Raw genomic sequence first — 20,795 nt, forward strand, 5'->3', positions numbered from 1 at the left:
GCAGGGAATTGTGTAAAGTTAAGCCTGAAAAGAAGGGAGGGTGAGTAGAAATGTTTTTAAGATTTGAGCTTATTTCTCATTCTCCTACCCTGATTGCTAATAAAGTATACTCATTTCCTCAAGCTGAGTCTGTTTTGCCCATGACAGTAATTGGCAAATGACCTCTCCCTGCCCTTTTCTTGTCCCAAACTCAGCAGATTTTGTGTCCCCTGTCCAGCTGAGGAGGGTGGGATAGAGTGACTGTTACAGGCACCTGCCAGCCCCACAGGAGCTGTTGGCTGTGGATAACAAGTGCCTGGGGCTCCTTTGACTGCAGCTGTGCCCAAAGCAGTGCTGTCCCCCTGGCCATCAGAGGTGGGGACACAGACACTGCTCTGTGGGGAGAGCACAGACACACACTGAATCCTTGTGGTGTCACTCATCAGCATGGCCTCTAAAGAATTTGTGTATTTCCACGTTTTTCACATTCAAGGATCCTTCTGTCCTCCCCTGTCCTTCTCTGCCACCCCTCAAGAAGTCTTGGAGGAGTGCCTCGGGCACGGCAGGAGCTGTGGGTGCTCATAGGCAGTGCTGCTCTGCTCTGCCTCTGTTTTTCTTCACTTTTGATGTGGCAAATTCCCAATGAGTTTGCAATTCACCACAAAGCAATGGGAGCAGTCTCTGTCCTCATCTCAGTAAAGTATTTTGGGGAAAACACAGCAAAGGACACGGTGTTAAATAAACATTCATTTCAGTGAGAGGAAGAAGCTGAGAAGGTCATTTTTTTCAAATTACAAAAAGTCCTTTCTAGAATGTTTCCCCTTCCCACTATAATTTTTCAAAATGTTCAATGCTAATTTGACTATTCCAAACCATCTTTTGTTCTTTGAATTCAGAAGGAATTTCAGAGAAATTCAGGGGTTATGCAAACGTTCAGGAGCAGAAGATACTCTTTATTAGCATTGTGCCAGATATTGCAGGAAGCCAGAATGAGAAATTTAGGAGAGCCATGGAAATGAGAATTGCTCTAATTCAATAAGAGATTCATTGGCTTGCTAATTAGATTTGATCACTTGAGTATTTTATATTGTAGCTGTGTAAATGTCTTTTAAATACCTACCACATCTGACCCAGGAACTTCAAAAACAGAACACATCTCCAGAAAATGGTAAAGAAAAATAAATATCTTAGTTCTTTCATGTCTCAGCAAATAATTCCCACTCTGAGATGTCATTTTATTTAATTTACAACACTCAAAACCGCTTTAAAATAACATCTGTAATAAATATTCAAAAAATAACTCAGATGATATTTTACTGTTACAGCTTGCAGTAATGTCTAACATCACACAAATAGCACTATAAATAGTTTCACCAGCACCAAAACAGAAAATTACTTTTTACATAATTCACTTAAGCACATGGAATTTTGACTACAAAGGACTTTTTTCTTACACTTCTTATTGAGCTGATTTGGTATGCCTTAACTTTTAAAATGAATCAATTGCATGGTCCCAACATAAGGCAACATGGAAAATACCTGAAACCAATGTGGGAGCAGCTAAGAATTATAAAATTGTACTAGTTAGTCACAGAATTTCTACTGCTAAGTCTATTCTGGATTTTGAACCTTATTTAATTCTGATAACAAGCAAGATCTGACAAGTAAGGTTTTAGCCCAGGATTCAGAAACTCTGGTTTCATGGGACCTTGGACAATTGTCCTGGCTCAGTTCTCCATTAACAACATGGCATTAAAATTCTCTCTTCTATCTCCAGAGTCTGTCAGGTCTCAGGAGCTCCCTGCCACTCTTTTTTTCATAAAAGAATTAGTATTTTGGGACTGAGACTAGAGCTGATCTCAGTTAGAGTGAATGTGCAATCTTATAATGCAGGACACACTTATAAAATTGTTCTGGTGTGTAACGGAGGTAGGTGAATGATGCCCTTTTTGCTGCTTTAGAATGTACAAGGACAGAGGGTGCCTGACACAGCTCCTGAATCACAGTCCTGAATTGCAGAGTGCTGAGGGCCTCCAGAAATGCATGATCTAACAGAAGTGTAGTGGAGCTGCTGTCACATTCAAGCCTCTGTTCAGCAGAGCAGTCAGGGGAAAATGTTTTCAGTAACTTCTGTGGGCACTGAAGAGCAAAAACTAGATTGCTTGGCACCCAAAATGAAATTCATGTGTCCTGCAGGTTCAGTTTACTCAGAAGTTCAGCACGAGATAAACATTCTAGCAAAAAACATGTGCACAAACTTCATGAAAAAGAAGCATCATCAAAACTGCAAAATGAAAACTGAATACATCAGATACATCTTCTGCATTGCAGAGCTGAAAAAGCAGCTAGTAATAAGCTGAAGGAGAGAAGTATGTAGCTGATCATTGGGAGATTGGGGCTGTGTCCAGCACTTGGACCATCTGGAAAACAGCTGTATCTTCCTCTTGTAGTGCACTCACCACTGCACTGCCATGGAGATCTTCAGCATCACAGGCACTACACTCTGCTGGGTTGCAGGACCCTGGAATGGTTTGGGCTGGAAAGGATGTGAAATAGCATCTGGTTCCAACCACCAGGCCCCTGCTCAAAGTCCCTCTCCAGCTCTCCTGGAGCCCCTTTAGTTGTTGGGGGGGGCTTTAAGGTCTCCCCAGAGCCTTTTCTTCTCTAAGCTGAACAGCCCCAGCTCTCTCAGTCCATCTCCAGAGCAGAGGGGCTGAGACCTCTGAGAATATTCATGGCCTCCTCTGCACTCACTCCAAACATGGACCGGTCCACGTCCTTCTAAGAGCTCTCAGGAGAAACCAAAATCTGGCCTGCAAGGTCACTTTGCTGAGACAGCAGAAAAGAGAAAAGAAAGCAAGAGATCTGCCTTGTTCTAAGCAATGAATGGAGATGTCTGATGCACTGCCAACTGAAATTATTCTGGAAATACAAACACTGCAAAGCACTCTCCTCTAAGGCCACAAGGGTTTCCTAATTGACAACACCTGGAATGTTTTACTGATTTACCAGTCTTTGTGTTTTACAGACACCTGTGAGGAAAAAGGCTTACAGCAGCTGACAAGATACTCAGCCTTGCACTCTTCTTGCCCCTGGTGACCAGATGGACCAAGTAATGCAGGTTATCAGGCTCTGCAGGGCTCTGTGGTTGCAAAGACACCTGCTGCTCACAGAGCCTGCTCACTATGCTGTTTCAGACCCACCACTCTTGCTGCCAGGAGGAACACGGCCCCAGTGAGCACCTCTGCTGCGAAGGAGATCCAGACCAGTGCCAGGGACCAGCCAAACCTGATGTCAATTTCCACCAGGAGATCCTTGCTCCTCAGGAGGCAAACAGCTTCTTGGAAGGCAGCAGCTGAATATGCAATATAGACACTGATCCCTGTCAGGGTAACCAGAGCTGAAAAGAGAAACATGGTCAGCTACTTAGCAGCCACTGAGGAAATGAAAAACAATCAGTTGGATATATCTTAGGGCCTCTTTGCCACTCCTTCCTATTCTAGCCAGACCAGATTTACAGATTATCTTTGAAATCTAGCTGAGGTTGGTTTCTTCGTCAATGAGGGTGAGAGGGAAGTAAAGGCAGGGTTATCTGTGTCCACGGAGAATAATATGTTCTCACTGTTAAAGACTGAACCACAACATCTGGCTGCAAGCCTCCCTCAATAAACATGTATTTTATCTAATGCATGTCCAGCTCTGTTTTCAGACTTGTATTGTAATGTATCCTGGTTCCTCATGGCTGAGCACCATGGAGAGTTATGTCCTTGTATGCAAGAAAGCCCACAGAGACCCAGATTATTGTATTTCAGGTCACTGAATTGAGGCTGTTCCCTGACTATTGTCAGTTTTGAGTGTTTAATGTAAATTTGTTGGTCTTCACCATCACCTCCCACTAAGTGTTGTGCTGCCATGACTACCCATCCCTTCCAAATACCTGAGCCAAAGACATATTTGGGACAAACTAAAAATCAATTCATAAGGGCACTCAAACAAGGAGCCAGATGTTTTCAGAATGAAAATACTGTTCAAAAGGATGCAGTGTGTACCTGTTCCAAATGAAAATACTGTTCAAAAAGGATGCAGTGTGTACCTGTTCCAGATGTACCATTCCCTACATTTGTCAGTATGTTGGGAACGGCACATCTGGAACAGGTACACACTGCATCCTGAGCCTGGCCTCCCTGCCAGTCAAAGGACAGGTACTGATGGAAATCACCTTTTACTGGATCAGCAGAAGAAAAGAGGCAGTAACAAAGCCCTGGATAAAAGGTCTGCAGCCCAGAGAAAGTAAATACTGAATCACTTTCAGCACTTTCAGGACAAAATAGTGGGTTTGATTCTGAGAGAGAAAATTTTGGTATAGCTTTCTGTTAAATTACAGTAAGTCCTGATGAGCTGCCTTTTTGCCAGAAATATATGTTTGATTAGAGGCAAGCCAAGACAGAAGAGTGTTGGGTTATCCACCAGTCCAAATTCATACTCAGATTCCTGATTTTAACTATCATGTGATGCCTGTACCTTATTCTACTTGTCTGCAAGCAGGGGTGGGGGGGAGGAAATTGCTTCATACCTATTGTCAGCAGAAATAGAAAAGACTGATTTATTGACATTTTCAACAAGATGCACTGAATTCTTTGCAAATTCCCTTAAAAAAAAAAAAAAAAAGGGAAACCTATGTGATTCCTGACATGTGGAACATATCAGTTCTGAGGGTTTAAAAAACCCCACAGTTTTGGAATGGCATTTCCAAATATCTATTTCTGCTGAGACAGAACTACCAAACTCACTCAACTTTGTGAATTTGAGCATCCTACAAAACTGTTCTGTGCATCCAGCCAGAGCAGGATGGGGGGCTGGTCCCAGCCAAAGGCCACCCCAGAGTCTGTTCATGCTCCCCTGGGACACTGCAGCAGCTGCATGCCCAGAACCTCCTCCTCAGGCCCCCTCTCCTGGCACTGCCTCTGTGTTTCCTTTCCCTTTGCAGCCCCAAACAGTTCAGAAAGGCCCCTGCTCCACTCCCCATTGGGATAATCATGCACAGCCTTTCATCTTTCACTGACTCTCTGGAGCAGTTTTCCACCAGCCTTTTCAGTGAATGCAGCTTTCTGCTGCTCTGAAATTAGAACTTGCTCTTCTTTTTAAGAGACAATCATAATGGGGGATGGCTGATCTGTGTTAGAGTATTTCAGACTGAAAAGCTCAGTCAAGACTTTGAGACAGCAGCATTTGCTTCCAGCAATCTCTTAGCATTTTCTTTTTTAAAGTAGAACTGTATGAGCAGTTGATGAAAGCCAATTCTGAGGATCCCCTTTTCTGTTGAGAAAAATTTCTGGTTTAAGTTACATTGTAAAACAGCACTGAAAATCTGTTTGGAACAGAAGATGCAGATTTAAACACAGTTTTCCTACTTTGACAGAATGTTTTTAGGTTTTTTAATTCATAAATTGCTTTCCAAAACATGGTGGGTTTGGATACAGCAGCAAAGAAAAAAAAGAAGTGTAAAAGCGTTTAACTAGCTTCAAATTGTAAAGTCACACTCCAACTAAAATAACTCCTGGTGGTTTCCTTTTGTGACCCACAGTTTGGGGACACCACTCTCCATCAAAACTAGCAGTGAGGCTAAGCCAGGAATGCCTTAAAAGTCCCTTTTCAGGAACTCAATGCAAATGTCTTTAAAAAACATCAGTTTTCTTAACAGCCGCAAAATCTGTGCAACCCTAAGACTTAATAATGCCATAGTCACTTTTCCATCACCCCATTAGCCTGCCTGTAAAGAATTTGTGCACCCTGCTGAGAAGTTATTGACACTTTAGTGTTACTGGGCACAGCACACATGGAGTGCTCAAAGGGTGACTCACTCCCCAAGGAGGGATATTTGCCTTTCCTCTGTAGCTCTATTCCAGAGCCAGGACCCCAGCAGACACCAGGGGAATCAACACCAGCACTATTCTGAAAGCAAATTCTTGCCTTCATTCCTTAGGAAACAAAGTGATGTTTCCCAGATACAACCTCTTGTTAACTAAAAGAGTTAGGCCAGGAGTTGGGTTTAGTACCTCCAAAAAGGAAAAGCAGTCCAGTCATTAGGAGCAGCAGGTAGGCCCTGGCAAGAATACTGATGAATCCAGTCATTCCTCCAAAAATCATCAGTATCAGGCTGAGGGGCATCAGGATGACAAATGTTCCATGCATGTCTGAAGAAAAATGAAGAATGTTAATATTGTGATATTTTATTATGGTATCAGTGGGTGTACCAATGATCATCAAGTGCAGACCCCCTGGTCAGGGTCAAAGCCTCATTCTGTGTTGCACAAACAAGAAATTGGACAAGCCCTTGGGTTTTCAGTGTAAATCAGCAGGACAAACATATGGTGTGGAGGAAAAGGTGACAGGCAGAACAAGCCCTCACAGGATCACAGCCTGTGTTTCAAACAGAGACCACAGATATAGAGGATATGTTTACACAGAAATATATGAGCAATCAAACTGCTCTCAGCTTTTGAGCCAGCTGGATATCAGGTGATGCACTGCATCCCAGCTAGGCACTGGCAACCCTAATGAAAAGCAGTCCTGTTATGTGAAAAACACTGTTCTGTTTGGGAGGTGAGACCCAGCCATGCTTTGATTAAAGGTTTCTCTCCTGTCACGTGTCCTCTGCTGCACTGATGCAGCAAACTGTTGACCTTTTCCTTTGTTGCAGCTGACCATCAACAAGAGGGAAATTTTCCCATCCAGCTTTGATTTTGTCTGTCAGTTTTCTACAGCAGCTTCACTAAGTGCATTAACCTATCCTGCTTGCTTCCTCCCATGCTAAATGGTTTACTTTAGTCTTTCTTGATCGCTATAATATTTTAATAGCTGTGTAAACAGAGGGTTGCTATGTGTTTTTTCATATCACCCTGGTTTTTTTCCGTCATAAACCATTATTATGTCATTGTTCCCTCCGATGCAATCTATCCACAACATTCAACCCAACCTTATTTTAGAATAATAACAAAAGAATAAGTAATTCCAGTATCAATTTGTTTCATCCCAGAGTAAAGTGCAGAGTAACTGAGAAAAGAAAATGTAAAATCCATATTCTGAAGAGGTCTAGGCTTCATTGTCTCATTTAATTTCACAGAGGACCAATACACCATTAGCTTAGGAAAAGGAATCACTTAAGAGCTGGTGTGTGATCAAATGATCAGTTTTTTCAAATCACTGGAGCTGCCCATGGAACTGGTGCTGCTGCATCTGCCACTGGCTAAGGATCCAGCTCATCCTCAACAACAGGGTTACAAAGATCAGACAAAATTGTGTGCATGTCTCTGTTCTGGAAGGTTAGGAAGGGCGTGCATGGCATAAAGGCAGACACTGTGGATGTTTGTACTTGAAGAGAATGTGGTTTCCAGACATTGTTTTGTGTAGCACAGAATATGCTAACAAAAAAAAAAAAAAAGAAAAAAAAAGTGGCAAATGACAAAGTTTTGGGAGGTGACAGGTTTTGGGATTTTTTTCAGCTTCTTGTATTATATTTTCATATTCAGTCCCACGTATGCTGACATCAGGACCAGCTGATGCTCAGAATCATGAATTCAACATTCTGCAGTGAAGAAAGCACTTCCCCTCTTTGATTCTTAAAGCTGAGGACACTCCCTGGGCCCTCCTTCAGCAAAACTGGCCATGGCTGCTATTCTTGCCAGCAAACACAGACCTGAAGCAATTCCCAGTGCTAACAGCCAGGTCAGTCTCCAGCTCACTGGGAGCAGAGCAGCAAGTCAAAACTGCCTGCACAGCTTAGCTGAGCTCCAAGATGAGGAATAGCCATGGAACTCAGTTCACTAGTTTCATGTGGTTACAGGTGGTTGGGGATGTGATGGGACACAGTGTGACAGAGCAGAGATTGGGCACCCAAATCAGTTCTAATATTCCAGAGAGGCAGCAGCAACAGGAGTGTGCTCTTCAGCCACCTTTGAGCTTGCTGAGGATTATTTGGTGTAATTTTTGATTATTCCCCACCCTTCTGACATCCATGTGTCATCTTAGCTTTGGTCTTGCTGATGTAGAAGGTGCAAAAGCATTTGGAGGATACAATGAACCTTTGAAAAGTATGAATGGAAGAGTGTAACTCTGTCCTCAGAGCTGACCTTGCTGAGAGAGAACAAACATAACCAAGTTCATGGCTGGCTCTCTGCCCTGTGATTTCCCTCACCAGTCCAAGTCACTGCTAACAAACTCCACCTCAGCACAGAAGCTCTAATTTGCCATTTCTTTGACTTTTTTTGTCATAGTGTGATTTTAGCTACTGCAAGCTGAGCCAGGACACATGTGAGTGAGCAAAACACACTCTGAATGGAACTTTATGAAGGAAAGGGAAAGGAAAACCATACCAGGGCATCCTTGGGGGTTTCCTAGATTACATTAATCATCTGTGACAGTTGCAATATCAGAAAAACTCTGATTTTTGTGCCCTCTTCAGTGAAAATATAGGGTTTAGGGATAGCTCAGCTGAAACCCACAAACCTCACTGTGACAGAGCCTTACTTTTCCTGCCCACAGCTGGGATCACACTTCTCAGTAATCACTGGCAGCTTTTTAGAAATCAAATATTCAGTGAATTCTACTTGGTTAAATAGTACTTTTTTAATCTCCAGGGTTCTAGTTCAATATCTAATACTCATTTGTACTATGAAATATGAAACTGCCTGGGAAACTTATTCTAAAATGCTGCCATGGAAACCACTCAGGAATCTGAATTCATGCCATCTGGCATATGATATTATGCCATTATATTCCTTGATTAGAGGAACAGAATTAGTTTATAGAAGAAAATGACTTAAAATATCTTTTCTGTGTTTCTGTCTTCAATAATCATCTGTGAAAGAAGTTAAAACATTCATTTTGCACTCATTTTAGTGTTTTTTTAGTTTCTGTTGAAATACACATTTATGTATTATGCATTAAACATATAACTGTCTTCATATTGACGAAATTGCTCTAGTATTGGAAAAAAACCACCCTAAGCATTTTGCACAAGAAGAGGCATGTGCACTTTCTTGTAAAACAGAATTCAGTTTCCCACATCTATTTCTCAACACCTGGGTCCCCTCTTAGTCCAACATGAAAGATCTAATGGATTAATCTTGGAAATACCAAAACAAACTCATAAACTTTTAAAGAACACTCGCTTTTATTTTGAAGCAAAAAAGAATCAAATTGCTTAATCGTGGTTACTGAAGTTTTACATCAGCTAGCCAAGGTTCTTTTATCAGACCTCTGGCCAAAAGTCTGTAAGAATGATATCTGTAGTGTGTGTCCAGAACTGAGAATTTGGCAGGCATCTCTAAATTACCACCCAACACAGTTGTGGAGGAGTTGTTTGTGAGAGAAATCTGTGGAATGAAATAGAAACACTAAGAGGGTCAGAAGTGACCAAGTGCAAGCCCAGCAGTTTTGTTAATCATCTCCTGTTAACATCCTGCAGCTTAATTGCTTCAAACTAGCTTTGGATTTGTTTGCACAGCTTATAATAGCAAATGGTGCCTAGAAATCTGTAATATCAACTGATCAGAAATACTCCCAATGGCAGTGGCTCAGAAGAGCTTAATTAAGGGCCTGTTTGTCTTACCCAGCAGCAACTAAAGAGCCAGTTAGAAAGACAAAAGTCTCCAGCTGAAACAGACTCCTGACAGTTGTTAAAAACAACGGGGCTGCTCCAGAAGGACTTGGCAAAACCAGGAAGAAAAAGTGCACAGAGAAAGTCTGATCTGCTTGCTAGGAGAAAAAGCAAGGAAACAACTTAGGAAACCAATGAACAACTGAAAGAACTTGTCTGTGGCTAAATGTGAGTCTTCTGGGCTTGGGCCACAGGGGCAGGAAAGCTGGATTCTCTCCTGTTCAACAGAGGAACGGTGATGGAGGAGCATTGCTCACAGAGGTAGGGGTCTCCAGGATGATTAGCCAGGCTCTGGTCTGTGTGTCACATGTTTTGGCTTCCTGCTTTTCTCAAAAAATCTCTGACCTGAATGGAAAGACCAATTGAAGACAGCAGAAATAAAATGCTGTTAGAGCTGGAGCAGGAGGCACTGACAAGAACTGCAGTAGCAAGAAGGGTAGAATGATGGATGTGAGCAATGCCCCGTGGCTCACATTCTGCTGCTGGGGTACCAATGAACCTGAAAATGAGAATATTCACCAGGACTTGTCACCTGCCAGGCCTCAGCTGCAGTGGTGCTGAAGTTATCTCAGATTTCTGTCTATATTTACTGTTGTATCTACAGGAAGTACTGAAGCAGATGTCCTCTCTCTGGAGGAACCGTGCACTGTTGCTCAGAAACAGGTACACACCTATCAGACCAATTAAGCCAGAATTTCTGTGTGCATCATCTGGGTCTCATTTGACTTGGCCTCTGAAATGGCTATTGCTCCAGCCCCAGCTGTTTCTTTCTGGCTGCTTAAAACCAAAAGAACTGTAAATCCCTCAGGAAAAAAGTCACAGTGGCCAAAGAAAAGAGCAGTCTTTCCAACATTATAAACTGCATCTCAGTAAATATAGAGCAGGGTCAAGTGTGAAAGCAGCTGGTGCATGACTGTTACAGGGTCCACATGCTGTGAGGAAATCCAGACAAGTTTATCTGGACTATTAAACCCATTTTGTTGAGGAAGAAACCAAGGCAGCTGTTACATTAAAACAACTGAGGTATCATTGCTGCCTCTGCTGCAAAGATCATTTCCCTGCAGGAAGCACGAACCTGAGTGCAGCCTCATGGTTCCAGTTACATTCATGTCTAAAACAGAAAAAATAAAAATACTCTGGGGAGAGTACTTTAAGCAGTAGTGCATGGGCAGCTGCATGCTCCTGTCTTGATTTTAGGATAGAAAAACAATATGAGTGGAAACCACATCCATTAAATACTCATTTCTGGATGGGTCAGGAATAGAGGAGAGCACAAAAATCGACCTGTAAAAGGAAATCAATCACTGGCCATGCTGTTCAAATCTCTGACAAAAAATCAGGATTGCCAGAGGCTTAATCTTACCTTGTAGGTACCTAATGCAGATGGTTTGTGTGTCACACAGACAGTAAGTAAGAACAGCTGTTCCTCTCACATTATTTTTTATAACTCCAGCCCCAGCTCTGCAGTGCTGGTGGAACCCTGCAGCAGCTCAAGTGCAAAGCTGAGAATCAAGAGAAATTGTCTGGTTTTGAATAGAAATATTTACAACATTTTTCATTTTGCAAGGATTACAGTAGTGCTGCCTTCAGCTAAATCTGTACTGGCATTTATTCATTATTAATAACATAGGCTTTGGTAAATGGAAAATATTTATATGACAAAAATGACTAAGAGCAACTTTTCACCAGTGTAACAAGTTGAGGTTTCTTGTTTGTGTTTTTCTTTTAAGAAATTATTTTAGAAAGCTCAAATTTAGTGGGAAAAGGTTTCAGCTGATTAAGCACTGCCATTCCTTCTACTCTGTGTGTGATCCTCAACATCTAGATGTGATTCTGGATGTTACATTTCTGCTACTGGAAAATGGTGAAGCTGCTCAGAACTCGATGCAGCTGCCTTTGAAGTCAGTGACATCCTTATTTTGTCATTCAGAGAGAGATAGATTCAGCTCACCATAAAAAATGTTGCTCTTGCTGCTTGTCTGCCATAGCTGGCACAGGAGAACACATGGCAAGGCAAAATAACAGAGGTGTCTTTGCTGACAAATTTAAATTCTAAGGGGAATTTTCAGAGGGCTATCTTTAATCCTAGTAGTTACCAAGAGACTCTAATAACTATCTAAATTAGAAAAAGTGATAGTTTCATTTTATTCCTGTTTGGGCAGAGGAAAGTGTACATCTCCAGTGAAAAAGAAATTTATTAATGCAGAACTTTCAGAAAGGTTAGTAGTAGGCAGTTGAGTGTTATTTTTCTTTAGACAGTGGCTGATGTTTTAAACAAAAAAACAGGCCATGGTGTAACCTGTAACAGTGAAATATTTCATCCATTGTGGGTTTGAGGGGAGGGAGGGTCTACACTGCATGTTCAGCTGAGGGGAATGGTAAGAGAGGAAAGGGAAGGCTAATGAAGAGGAGAGTGTGTTTGTGTCTAATCCATTAGAGAAGCTGTTCAAGAGCGCTCCTATGATGTGAAAATACATCACAGTCCCAGGCTCAGGAAGCCCTAGGTTGATTGCCTGGGAAATATTGCTGCTAGCACAGGGTTTTAACTCGTGCACCCAATTATTTCAATTTGCCAGGAGCTCAGTTTGAAGTACACAATAAGGCTAAAAGGAATCTGCTGGGATGAATGGGGGAGATATTGGAAATATGGAGGAAGGGACCATGGAGGCCTTTCATTCTCTGATGAAGGGTTTGTCTTCTGGCAGTGGCCAGCACTTCTGTTCCCACTCAGGCCCAGCTCTTTGCACTCACATACAGACTTTCTCCAATCTCCTTGTCACTTGTGTCTGGTTCAGACATGCCCTGCAGGAAGTGCATTCACACTCTGGAGAGTGAAGGATGTGACCAATGTGTGATTTAAGTGCTTACTTTAGGAGACAGTCCTTTAAAGCCTTTTTAGGAATAATCAGAAAGAAACAGGTTGGATGTTGCCAGAGCATATGAAATTCAGTGTCAATCAAACAGTGAGAAATATGAGTGTACAGCTAGATAGGATGAGATTAATCCCATGTGATTGTGCCTCACAGACACCTTCACAGGCACACAGAGAGAAAAATGTCATTTTTATGAAGTAACCAATTAAAGCTGTGCAATTAGCTTGTTTGCCACACAGAGCAGCTGATGAAGGAACTGCTGTAACTACACTGCAATCCATGCTCACAGAATTCAGTTTGAATGCTCCAAAATTCTTGTTAAAATGTGTTGTCAATGAAGATGGTTTGCCATGATCTGCCTAAATATGCGTCAGTGGTCACAGTCAGAAACATTTAAGAGAGAAGAGTAAAGCTGATGTAGGAGGTACTATCTCAGGCCCTGATGAATCTAGATGTCACTTAGAAATATCTGTATTTCCTAGAAGGAAGAAGTACTGATGGTATTTTCTATGTTCAGCTGCTGCTGCTGAGGATCTGTATCCTCACCACACCAAAACTGCATTGAAGCTGAGCAAAAAAAAGAAAAAATCAAAAAGTTAACTCAGTAGGGCATTTCAATCAAACATATTGAAGTATCTTTGATTTCTTCTCTCATCACTTTTAGGCCGACTATGCCTGTTTATAATAAAATATGGAAGTGTCTTTGCAGTCCTGAAGTGTTTTTCCAGGAACATAAAAATAGTACTTGATGTGAAAGTGAGAGAAGAAAAACTCTCCAAGGCCCCGAAGAGTCTGTAAATATCATTATCATTATTAATACAATTTTTTATTCCTGTTTGGGAGCACAGAGAGAAATGCTGGGCTGTCAGTCCTGAACCTGCTGGTGTGTTTAAATGCTGGGCTGTCAGTCCTGAACCAGCAGATGTGCTTGTTTGGCTGCTTCAGGAGCTCACTGGGTTTGACTCCTACTGGACCTCCTCAGGACAGCTGTGACACAGCCCCAGCACCTCCCAGGCTTCCTCTGTGTGCTGCACCTGCAGCTGGACCACCAGATGCTGCTCCAAGAAACTAAAGACCCTTTTTAGCCCCTCTGGAGCCCAGGGAATGGCTGGTTTTGAAGGAAAGAGTTCCATTTTAAGAAACAGGACAAATGCATGTATTCTGCAGAGTCAGGGAGAAGGAGTGAGTAAATAAAAAAGTTGTAAAAAGCAAGCCCATACAAAAGGGTGTGTGAGAAAAGGATTGTGCCAAGTATATGATGCAAAGATGGTAAATCATCTTCTAGAAGATGCCTGTAAGTATTTGAAAATGTTCAGTTTGGACTTTTTGAAAACATTCTGGCATTGACAAATAAATCTAAAGAAAAAGAAGAAAATATATTAGAAGCCTAATGTTTTTGAACATGATGTTCTTCAAAGACTTTGAACACTGCTTTTGGTCATTGATTTATTTTCTTAAATTCTCCCATACTTAAGTTTTTTATCAGTGCCAGGAGTCCCACTGGAACGTTAGAAAAGTCGCTATGTTAAAGATTAGTTTAAATGTGTTCTTAAGCATTTTTAGTGATCAGACTCCTTTGAAGTGATTGTGAACACTTTTGCCTTTGATTTTTAGCAATTGTGTACCTTCCTGTGCCATTCCAGTCAGAGGTTTAGCTCCTGTGGAAGAAATTAGCCAAACTTGTCACCAAATAGAAGGTTATTTCAACAGTAAACACACTTAAAGACCACAGACAGTGACAGATATTGTACAGAAGCAGAGTCAAACACTTTCTCAGTGAATTCCCCCTCTGAATCAGAAATGAGTCCTTGTAAGTGGCCAGGGAGGGAGGGAAGGATGGATGGAAATGTAAAATAATATAAAAGCTACTCACACAACAGCTGTCTGTGTGAATCGGTGATGTTCGCATTCTCGTGCCAGAAGGGGTTTATCAAAGGGTAGCATTCACTCCGCACTAGTAGAAAAAGGGTGGAAATTACACTATTATATCAGTATGTTAGATATATATTTGGTTTTTTGCATGTACATATAATCATTATAATACTAGTTCTTCTAAAACAGCCTCTCCTAGGTAGGGAAGGAAATGGGAGGATTTTTAGCGTGCAGCATCAGCTGTTCCCATGGGGTCTGACCACAGGAGTCAACAGGGAACATCTGCTCATTGCAGCGGGGCTCAGTGAACACCAAAGAGAGAATTCCTGCAACCTGCTCTTTCTCCCTGCTCCTCTGGAAACATCCTTTCTTGCCTATGGCAAACATTACTTACTCCTGGGTTCTAAGACTGGAATCAAAGCCAAAAGTTAAATGCCTAGCATATAAATAAACTACATGGGAAAAATCCTATATATTGATCTATAGGATTATAATAATCCTATATGATGACACATAATAATACTTATATTTAAATTAATTGTATTGTTTATGTAAATAAACTATATAGTGTTTATATTTTAATTGTTGTATTATTATTTATAATTTTAATGGCTTTAACCCAGAACTTTTGCCCTTTCATTTCCTGAGCCAAATGAAAAGACATCTTCTTCCTTCTAAATGGTTAACGTTGATTAGACTATCTTAAAAGTTAATGTAAAATCAATTTACAGTAGCCGAAAATTCGCTCTCCCCATGTCTCCTTGGGCAAGTGACACGGGAGGTACTGACAAGGCACTGCCCACGGGTCCGGGCCACGGCCGGGGAGCGCCCGTCCCCGAGCCGGAGCCTGGAGCCGGACGGATACCGCACTCCCAATCCCGCATCCCCACAGCCGGACCCCCGCAGATGGACCCCTAACCGAGACCCCTGCAGCTGCCTCCCCGCAGCCTGATCCGCAGCCGGACTCCCGCATCCCAGCAGCCGGACTCCGCAGGGGGACGGAGCCCGCATCCCCGCACGCCGAGCCCGCAGGCGGAGCGCTGCGCTGCCCCGGGCCCGCCGCCCGCGCACTCACCGCGGCAGGTCCGCCAGAGCCCCGAGTGCGAGCTGAGCGCGTCCGTGCCGTTCTGGGACGCCTCCAGCTTGGAGGCATCGATGATGTACCAGAAGTCGGTGGCGATGGCCACCACGAGGAAGATGAAGCTCGAAAGTCCCACCAGGGCCACGAAGAGGGAGAGCGCGCCCAAGTTAACCCTCATGGTGCCGCCGCCGCCGCAGCGCCCCGCCCGGCCCCGCGGTCGCGCAGGTAACGAGCCCCGAGCCCCGCCCCGGCCGCTTCTCGCCCCGCGGGCGGACCGGGCACCACAGGGACCCCGCCGTCCCCCGGCCGCCAGCCCCGGTCCCGGGCGAGCCCCCGCAGGCGTGTGCGGAGCGAGCGATCGGGCGTGCCAGCGCTGCTCACAGGAAAGGACAGGGCGTCAAAAACTTGGGCATGGGCATCGCCATCGCTCCGGCAGCCTCGGGACGGGCTCACCTCAGAGGGGAGAAAGCTCCTGCATTCCAAACAGCAAATTCCCCTCCCTGTCTGGGAGGGGAGGAGGAAGCAGAGCCGAGGTTTGGGGAGCAGAGACACGGTTTGTGCTCCGGCAGCTTTTGTGGTATATTTACAAGAGATTCCCTCTTGTTCTGTTCCTTCCAGCTGCCGACCTCAAAAGGCCAGTTCTAACCTAATTTGAAAGGGGGTCTGAGAGAAGGCAGTAGCGTGGCATTTACTAGCTGGCGCAGTGATGTCCCGAACCCTGCTCGGGATCATTTTCCTGTTAGAATGTCACCGATGGAGGGAAGGACACAAGCTCCCTCTCCAGAAACCATAGTCACTGAAGTGTTCATGTGTGAGCCCTAAAGCCACACTTCACCCAGCCTCCTGCTCATCTTCAGCCCACTGAAATCTGTTGAGTAACAAAGTGTATTTCAGTAATAGAACCTTGTTTTCAAACCCACTGAGGATTTACTCTGGTGTTTTACTGTGTCTCTTCACTGGCATAAAGATACTGTGCAGGTAGAGTCAATGGGCCATCTTGTTTTTTTCCTTGTAATTCACTTCAGGCCTTCCAGGGAATTGCTAAGTAACTCTGAGTAATTAAAAAAGTCATTCTCATTTATTTTCTGGCATGGACACTGGGCAGAATGTGTGACATCATTACCCATCCATGGCAACAAGCTATTGTGAACCAGTAGGGCTTCAGCAGTAGGATCAGTGAAAAGGAACATTTTCCTTGAAAAAGAGTGTTGAAATAAACACAGTAATCATCAACATTATAGACCACATTTTGCTCTGCAAAACTACTGAAAGGTGTATATGGCTGGGAATATAATAGTCTTTATATTCAGGAATACACTGTTAAGCAGCCACAGCATCATTCTGAGCTCTAGCCATCTATTTCTCACATCTCCAAGTTGTATCTGTAATCTGTGAAAATGCCTCTGTAGTTCCACCAACCAGGCAGCAGCTACCTCCTTGCAATTGCAATGTTTGCATGATACAAAGTTAATAAAGCAAAGTGAAATGTTTTGTTAGACTAAGTAATGCAGTGAGACAAAGTGAGCAAGCCTTGGGGCACCAGTCTTAACTGGGATCCCAAGCCTGTCTCTTTTTTCCCAGCTACATTTGCAGAGTGACTTGAAAGCTTAAATTAGCCCCACAAACACCATGTCTTAGAAGTTTTATCAGTTCTCCTCTCATAAATTTGAACCAGAGTGTTGTAGCAGGAGCAGGGCCGGCTATGGCTCCGTGGAGGGATGTCTAGAGATAGGTATTTGCTGAGTCATAGAAATTGAACCAGGAGTCCTCACTCTGGTCTTCCAGGCCTGCTTATCTCTCTGTGACCCCATAGGCTAGTTTCTGTAACCCTTACAATTGGTCAGTTTTCAATCCTCCCTAACCCTATTAAAGAGGCTGTCTTGGCCCATTTCTTTAGAAGAGCAGCTTCAAGACCCTTTGCGAGACCCTCAGAATAAACCATCGTGGAACCCTTGGCCACCTTCTCTTCTCTTCTCTCTTTTCGTCTGCCTTCCAGAAGCCACAGCCAGCCACAGCCCCTACGAGCAAGCTAAAAGCTGAAATCATAAAAGAGCTGATTTTCACTAAGAGCTGACAATCACTAAGCTTGCTAGGGGTCACGGCTGTGCTGCAGTCTGGCCTAGGGCACCCCAGCCTCCAGAGGGCTGAGGTATCCAGCCTTAAGACTGCTTGCCTGGGGCGCTTACCCTACGAGGGTCAGCTATCCAGCTAAGAAGCTAGCCCCGGTGGCTTCATTTTATTTTACATCGTAATGCAAATAAGTTAGGTCCATATAAATTCATTTTGTTGTATGTACAACCTATGGCATCAGCAAGCTGGTTGAGCCAGCTGGTCTAAGTGTCGGCCTCATCCTCTGGAATGTACGCATCTTCTGACACTCTGTCCATGGGCTGCGTCTACAACAGGACCACCACAGCCTTCAGCCCCAAAGTAGACTCCAGATAGTTGGCTCAGGCATTCTAGGATCTGCACCTCTTTTAAAACCGAGATAGAGCACTACGGGGATGAAGCCCCAGTGGATGGCGAACTGGCCACCCTTGAAGAGCTGCTGTAGCCGCTGCTTGGCCTCCTTGCTAAGCTTCGGCATCCCGGTGGCGGGGCAGAGAGGAGGAGGAAGAGGAGGGTTCCACGATGGTTTATTCTGAGGGTCTCGCAAAGGGTCTTGAAGCTGCTCTTCTAAAGAAATGGGCCAAGACAGCCTCTTTAATAGGGTTAGGGAGGATTGAAAACTGACCAATTGTAAGGGTTACAGAAACTAGCCTATGGGGTCACAGAGAGATAAGCAGGCCTGGAAGACCAGAGTGAGGACTCCTGGTTCAATTTCTATGACTCAGCAAATACCTATCTCTAAATATCCCTCCACGGAGCCGTAGCCAGCCCTGCACCTGCTACACCAGAGCACTCATACACCTGAATCATCACTCCCCTACAATGATTTGCCACTGTCATCTCCCAGTTAAATCCAAGGGAAAGCAAAGGGTATAGAACAGCAGGAATATTTAACCCAGTTGGGTACAAGCTGTTAATCAGGCATGAGATCCTTATCAGTGATACTCTGTGTCTTGGAGAGGTTTTGTTCTAATCTTGGGGCCCACGGAGTTTGTACATGTGCTTATTTTTAGAAACATTAAATAATCTATTTTAGACATCAAGATGTGTGGAGGTCCTTGTAGACTCTGTCTAGACTACCTTTACTGTAAACCTAACTTAGAGCCTACTAACCCCCATCAGTCTGGTCCTTTTTTGACCAGACTGATGACAAATATTTATATCAAGAGTAAATCAATTCTGCATAAAGGTTTCATTTCCACATCACCATAATTTTTTAGGCATTCATTCCCATGCTAGGGAACAAATAATTCCTGTAAAGTCAGAAAACTAAAAACATAGTTAACAAAACAATTTCATGCATTCATTGGAAAATGTTTATAATGAAAGGAAAAAGCCAGTAGTGTAAATTAGTTTCTCTAGAGACTCAGTTTCAATTTCCTGAGGTCTTTGAATGTTAAATTAGGATCTTTAGCATTAAAGATTACATTTTTAATCTAGGCTTCACTTTATGGAGAAGGAACACTTTGCTTTGCATAGACTAGGTGTTGGTTGCATCTGCCAAAGTTAATCTGCTGCTCAGAACAACAAAGATAATTCATAATATGCTCTCAAAGTTGCAGTCAGTTATTAGTCCCCAGAGCGTGGTGCAGCAAAAGTATCAGTCTCTTCCAGCCTGAGCATGGCAAAGCTTGTGTAAGTAACTTTTACCCTCTCTGTTCTGCTTGCAGGGTTGCCTGGGTGCTGGAGGATTCAGAAGGCATTGTGCTCTGGGAATTACCAGCTTTGCTTTCCAGGACTTTTCCTGGGTAAAATTCAACTCTAGGGCAGTTCCTACTCAACTGTTCTGAACCTGTGCTGTTCAGGTGCACCAGAATCCCAATGAATTCCTCAATTTTCCCCAGTGTTTCTTTATTTCATATCCTCTGCCCTATCTATATTTGTGAAGAGATGACTGCATTACTAGAAGTAGATTATTTTTAAACTGAAGAAGGGAGGGATTCCCCCAATGTTTACCACCTGTCTTGGTTTGGATAAGACAGGTGCCTGCTAAAGAAGGCAGGAGCTTCCCCTGAAATGGAGAATGCAAACCCTCCCCACCCCTCCAAATTGCTATGAATTTTAAATTAAGGGGCTCTCAGGCAACAAAAAAAATACGGGAGCAGGAAATAACAGTTCTTTAATAGGGAAGGGGGGAAAAAACATAAAATGATAAAATAAAAACAATGCAGTACACTAAAATGACAGAGTCAGAACTCAACCTGACACCCTGTTGGTCAGGGTGCTGGCAGCAGTCCAGTTGGAAAAGTGGCTGCAGTCCTCCTGAGGTGTCAGGTGTGGTTCTGTTGGAGCAGGGGGTCTTGTAGAAAAAGGGTGATTCTTCCTCCGCAGATCCGTGGAAGTAGAAGCAGCTGCTGTTCCTCTGGTGAATCCAGTGGAGAAGCTGTGCTGGTGTGTCAGAATCTCCTGATTATATCTGGATAGCAATGCTCGGCTCCTCTCTCTGGGCGGAGCATCTCACAATGGGATGTTACAGTTCTTATCAGCCATGCAGTGACATTCAATAGCCTCTTATCACGGGATGCCCCCTGCTGAGGGAGGAGTGATTGTGATCTCGCAGGGAGAGAGATAAGGGGAAATTGCCCACTTAACACCTAGACAACTGCCATACAGATGGTAATAGAATACATCCTGCCTTGCAATCCAGAACAACCTGACAGTAGGAAAGCCAGCCAGTGCAAATGTGCACCAAAGACCGTAATTAATTGCTGCCATGGCAACAAGCACAATCAACACATCTAATCTCATTCACAATCCTTTTGCAGGAAATACCACTTTTTTTCTCCAGTTTTTGTTGTTTTTGTTAAATGAAGAATTAAATTCAAATGCAGTTTTACCATTCAGCCTTCCAGTAAAGCTAATGGGATTCTGGAGTTTATTGTTCTTTTAAACTTACCACAACTACTTCACTGTGGCTCAAAAGAGAAAAGCTGTTAGACAATATACACTATTAAAATTATCAGATTCACTGCCCTTGGAAATTAGTAACTATTGCTTGCTGATCTGAGATTTGACAATTCCTTCCCAGATTTAATATTTTCAATATGCACTTGTACACATCCAGTTTTGAAGAGTCACAACCTGCAATGAATTTTAAAAAAGACTGACCAGTCACAGTTTATCTCTGACTACCAGACATACAGTGTCCTGACTCTTACTCAGTATTACCTGATCTGCCAAAAAACCCCATGTAGTCTCAACACACAACAATGAATTCAAAGGG

General features: G+C 43.3%; 2 protein-coding genes across 2 annotated transcripts; both read right to left on the reverse strand.

Annotated features, from left to right (window-relative positions):
* Positions 1-1,193: 1,193 nt before the first annotated feature.
* TMEM114 (transmembrane protein 114) lies at positions 1,194-15,641 on the reverse strand. Its single transcript, XM_059861528.1, has 4 exons — positions 15,458-15,641; positions 14,384-14,464; positions 6,036-6,173; positions 1,194-3,379 (listed from the first exon to the last, which is right to left on the reverse strand). Exons 1-4 carry the CDS (start codon positions 15,639-15,641, stop codon positions 3,147-3,149), a joined length of 636 nt encoding a protein of 211 aa, XP_059717511.1. The 3' UTR covers positions 1,194-3,146.
* Positions 15,642-17,710: 2,069 nt separating this feature from the next.
* On the reverse strand, positions 17,711-18,082 carry LOC132335142 (mitochondrial import receptor subunit TOM7 homolog). Its single transcript, XM_059861357.1, has one exon. The coding sequence runs from the start codon at positions 18,048-18,050 to the stop codon at positions 17,883-17,885; it is 168 nt and encodes a 55-aa protein (XP_059717340.1). The 5' UTR covers positions 18,051-18,082; the 3' UTR covers positions 17,711-17,882.
* Positions 18,083-20,795: the final 2,713 nt, after the last annotated feature.

This window comes from Haemorhous mexicanus, chromosome 17, assembly GCF_027477595.1.
Source record: "Haemorhous mexicanus isolate bHaeMex1 chromosome 17, bHaeMex1.pri, whole genome shotgun sequence".
In the NCBI taxonomy this organism is placed as follows: Eukaryota; Metazoa; Chordata; class Aves; order Passeriformes; family Fringillidae; genus Haemorhous; species Haemorhous mexicanus.

Bases quoted from the DNA above. Each gene is read 5' to 3' on its own strand.
- TMEM114 (XM_059861528.1), bottom strand. From the start codon at position 15,641: ATGAGGGTTAACTTGGGCGCGCTCTCCCTCTTCGTGGCCCTGGTGGGA. The intron at 14,465-15,457 runs GTGAGTGCGCGG...TTTTTCTACTAG, and splicing joins GCTCTGGCGGACCTGCCGCG to TGCGGAGTGAATGCTACCCT. The intron at 6,174-14,383 runs GTGAGTAGCTTT...ATTTTTCTTCAG, and splicing joins TTCACACAGACAGCTGTTGT to ACATGCATGGAACATTTGTC.
- LOC132335142 (XM_059861357.1), bottom strand. From the start codon at position 18,050: ATGCCGAAGCTTAGCAAGGAGGCCAAGCAGCGGCTACAGCAGCTCTTC.